Source organism: Lichenostomus cassidix, chromosome 3, assembly GCF_008360975.1.
Source record: "Lichenostomus cassidix isolate B80296 chromosome 3, HeHo_3.0, whole genome shotgun sequence".
NCBI lineage: Eukaryota > Metazoa > Chordata > Aves > Passeriformes > Meliphagidae > Lichenostomus > Lichenostomus cassidix.
In genome coordinates this window covers 40,016,033-40,020,403 of record NC_139483.1, presented here as the reverse complement: position 1 = coordinate 40,020,403, position 4,371 = coordinate 40,016,033, and the positions used below count along the sequence as shown (strand labels likewise).

General features: G+C 46.6%; 1 protein-coding gene across 2 annotated transcripts; it reads right to left on the bottom strand.

Moving 5' to 3' along the window:
• Window positions 1-811: 811 nt before the first annotated feature.
• Window positions 812-3,782, bottom strand: C3H6orf120 (chromosome 3 C6orf120 homolog). 2 transcript variants are annotated; one of them, XM_085055407.1, is made up of 2 exons: window positions 3,437-3,782; window positions 812-1,769 (listed from the first exon to the last, which is right to left on the bottom strand). In XM_085055407.1, the coding sequence occupies exon 2, from the start codon at window positions 1,723-1,725 to the stop codon at window positions 1,168-1,170; it is 558 nt and encodes a 185-aa protein (XP_084911533.1). In that variant the 5' UTR covers window positions 1,726-1,769; window positions 3,437-3,782; the 3' UTR covers window positions 812-1,167. The 2 variants fall into 2 exon arrangements, with proteins under 2 accessions (XP_084911533.1, XP_084911534.1); XM_085055408.1 differs by lacking the exon at window positions 3,437-3,782 and adding an exon at window positions 3,345-3,428.
• Window positions 3,783-4,371: the final 589 nt, after the last annotated feature.

The window sequence follows — 4,371 nt, the reverse complement described above, 5'->3', positions numbered from 1 at the left end:
TTCTTTTGTGATACAAGTCACTAATGTCCTGTCAGATGTTAAGATGGGCAAGCCAAATTCCCATTCAAAAAGAGAAGTCTTTCAGTAATGAAATTTGAATTACACATGCACTGTTTGTATAAAATTATAGTAACATACTTGGTTATTTCAGTGCACTCATCAGTAAGCTCTGTGAAAAGAAAATTACAGAGCAAATTTAAATTCTAAAATGCATAGCAACTGGTTATTTTGAAAGACTCAACCAAAGCAAAAAGTATTCCTGGAAAAAGTTACTTCTAAGGAAGAGTGGGCATGAGATGACCTTCTTACACTACACTGCAAATCCCTTTCAGCAGAAATCTTTCTTGCAAGATAATGAATTATTCATAAATAAGTGCTAAAAAAAATCAATTGCAAAAAGCTCTCAAGGGAAGTGTAAGAAAGCACCTCGCAAGCCTGAGAGGCCTATATGCTGTGTTGTTTTTAATGAGAGATGAAAATGTCATATTGACAACAACAGCTGAAGGTTCCCTCTCCCTGCAGTAGCAGCAAAGGAGCAACACGCACTTGATTCAGTTCATGGATTTGTAGTGGTGATGAGTGACTGGACCAACCTCTGTTTTGCAGATGGCTGATGTGATGTAGAGCACACACAGTCAAAATAGAGACCACCTATTTCGTTATGTGATTGATTGTTTTCTCCTTCCTTCACCCTAAGCTCCTCCAATTCATGAATACACTCAAACACATTGCTAATCGGTTTTACTGGAGATACTTGCTCAAAAAAGAAGCAGGTTTTATTTTTAAATATGCTCTAAATTGAGAGGGGGACTGAAGTGCAACAGTTTATTAATTTTTCTTTATAAAAAACAATAGAAAATACTGGATTTGAGTTGATTTTCCTAAGCACCTATTTAAAGTGAATTTAACAAGATCCCAACCATACATTCATTTTAAAGCCCTGATCTCTGAAGAGCGCTGCAAACACTGTGCTGGCTGCTCATTTTACATATTGGGGAGGGTTTACAATATAAAATTGAATATGGCTTTTTCTCCCCACTTCCTTTCTGGTTTAGGAAACGTAACCCAAATATCTCCTCAGGAAACATAACGAGTATTAAATGTTACAGCAAGTCATTCATACCAATTTCACAGGTTAAAGTGTGACTTAGTCCAGTGTGTATCAATTTAAAAAAGAATTTCAAGTATTAATTTCAAGATTCCAATAAGTATAGTCCAGAAAACTGACTCCTCATCCTGAGATTCATCTTCTGTAGACTGTGAGTATTTCTGGTTTGCCTCCATCTCCTCAGGGTTATAAGAAGCCTCACCAAATGGGTACTGTACAACTGTTCGATCGTAGTACACCTTCATTTCAAACTCGCTCTCCAGGTGAGAGGGATGGCCGTAAATCCCTATTCCCACGGGGCGGCGGAAGTGTGCAGGCACATGCACGATGTCTTGGCCACAAGTTACAGACTGTAACTCATACTCGTCAAAGCTGGGGTGAAGTGTCACGTCAGATACATACAAGTCTGCGTCACCTTTTAAACTCCTCATCTGAAGAACTATCTTTCCCTCGTGATTTAGTCTCAAATAGCTGTAGTTTCCTGCTCCAATCTGACCTTGGACAACATGAAGAAGAATCCATTCATCTGGTATATCCTCTTCCTCAAATGCTTTTACCACAAATAGTACTTGAGCTGTCACAAATACTGTCAGGATTCTTCTCCAGTGTGTTGCCATGGCCTTAAGTTGTATTTGGACTCTTCCTGTGTCCCGTGTGCTACCTTGTGAATACAAAACACAATTCAGATTTTAGTATATTCCCTTCCTGGAAGTAATCTTTTTTTTTTTTTTTTAATATGGTAGTTTTTATAAATCCTCTCTAGTCCATACAAAGTTAAACAACTTCAATTAAGTGTGTTCATTAACTTGTATTTTTTAAGTCACAGAAACCAGTGCTAAGATTCAGAACTTTGCCAGAATAAAATGGCTTACATTTCCAAAAGTTAAACAAAAATTAATCAAGCCAGTGTTCTTTCACGAGAACTGACAAAGAGACTTTAGTTTCATTCTACCTGCATTCATGCTAAACTTGACAGATACCCAGAAGGGATGAAACCCAATGCTGACTTTAACTTCAGACTTCAGTTAAAAAAAAAAAAAGGAAAGGAAGGCTTTTGAATGCTTGAACTTTATTTCAGGTACTTCGAGCATACTGTTTGCTCTCCCATCCTCTCATCTCAACTTCAAAAGACAGTAAAGATGCAAATCTGGATGTGGACTTGAAGCAGTAGGCATTCCAACTTGCACTGGGATGGAGTTAAAAATAATAAAAAATGAGATAATACATTAATGTATGATCCTGATATGTTACTTGTTTCTAGGACCAAATTTAGCATATTTTCCCTGAAAAAAAAAAGCACTTACTTTCAAGAAGATTTTGTTACTGTACAAACGCTCAGCTCTTTACAGCACTTGCATACAGAAGATAAGGCTGAAGGTACCAGGGCAAGGGGAAGATGAAAACGACTGCTGCAAGATCAAGGTTCTTACAGCCTATTCACTCCTTGCTGCACACTCCCAGTCGGGCAGCCTGAGCGTGCCTGACACACTCCAGCCCTCTGAACAGCTGCGCTAAGTATCTGCGTGCAAAGCACTAACCTCCAAACCTTGCTGAAGGCTTCCACAGTAGACAGCTGACTGAATTTGACATGCAAATCACAGGAGCCACAAGTCTGAATACCTTCATGTTTAAGAAGATTCTCATCCTCTCATTCCTTCCATAATGACAGTACAATTATCTGAAACCAGAAAGCTGCCTGCAAAGTCGTTTTGTACCCTGCCAGCATAAAAACAAACTGCATTACTTCTACTGAGATGTCACTTTAACACTAGAAGTTCTGCAACTGAACGGATCTAGGGGAGAAAAAAATAGAAAAAGAATGCCCAACTGTTTCTCTAGTTCAACGTTTTCTGCCCCAGAGGCCTCTCTACTGCAAGGCCACAATTGTGCAAAGACAGCATAAAAGAAGGAGGTGCAGCCTTCGCTGAACCTGCCCGACTGACAAAACTCCCTCAACAGCGACAAGAGGAAAGAGCTTTTTGTCTCTTCCGTATCAGGGAGCTGACTCTGTGTTACTTGTGCATCGAAGTGAGATGAAGAAGCCGAGCGGAGGCACAAGAGGGGCTCCAGATCTGAGCAAAAATAATTAAAGTTATGTAGGAAAGAACGAAAGCGTCCTGGCGCCGGCGCAGCACTCGGGAGGAAAAGCGATTCCAAGAGACCTTGGACAGAGCCACGAAGGAGCACCTCTGCCCGCCCCGGCCCGCCCCCGCCTCCCCGCGGGCGGGACACCCACCGGAGGCTCCGTGCCGCTCCCGCTGGGCGGCCCCGACGGGCCCGGCGTCGGTCCCGCGTCACCCCCCGGCCGGGGGCTGGGGCACGGCTCACCTCCGACCTGCCGCGGGGCTCCGACTCCGGCGAGGCCGCAGCCACGGCGAGGGACAGCAGCGGGGACTCCGCAGACGTGCGGCAGCGCAGCGCGGCCGGGGCGCCGCGGGAAAGCCCCTCCCCGGGGCGGGCTGGGGCGGGCCCCGGGGCAGCGCGGCGGCCCACAGGAGGCCGGCGCTGAGGAGTCGGCGGGCGCGGCGGGACGCGGCTCCCCCTTGCGCGCCCCAGGAGCCGCTCGGGTGCGCCCGGCCGAGCCCGGCCCGCGGCGGCGCGGGGGGAGTCGCTGGGGGCGGGTGCAGCCGGCGCGCCGCCCCCGAACGCCGCTACCGCCGGGCGCCCCGCCCCGCCCCGCCCCGCACCGCCCCGGGCGCAGCCGCCCGCCCGGTATCGCGAGAGCGCGCGGCGGGGGCGGGGCGCGGGCGGGCTGAGGGGAGGGCCGGGAGGGCCGGGGAGGCACCGAGGGACGGAGCGGGGAGGGATCGGTGCGCCGCCCGAAGCGTTTTTCAGAAGGACAGCCTAAAATTAGAGAAGCCTTACTTTAGCTGCACTGAAAGCGGATGTAAGATGTTTGCTGGAGGATGGGTGTCTTTCCATGGATTTGACTGTCGGCATAAACCTGACCTAAGATCACAATGTGATGGAGAGGAAAAAACCCCAACATTGCTTTTGAATGCCCACTGATCTCAACAATTGCCTTGACTCGGCTAAGATGCTTAAGATCATAAGCAAGAATGAAGGCTAGAAGTCGGAAAAATATATCTGCATGGAGTGCATTGTGTTGTAAGAGACTCAAGAGAGCCTGTGTATGTAGCTCAAGGACCCTGTATTAACTGGGCTAATGTTCTATCTGGAAAGTCCTCTAATTTCATAAAACCCATGTAACTTGTTCTCTTCATTCCTAGCTCAAACAAACTGGCTACATAAGTCTGCCAAAT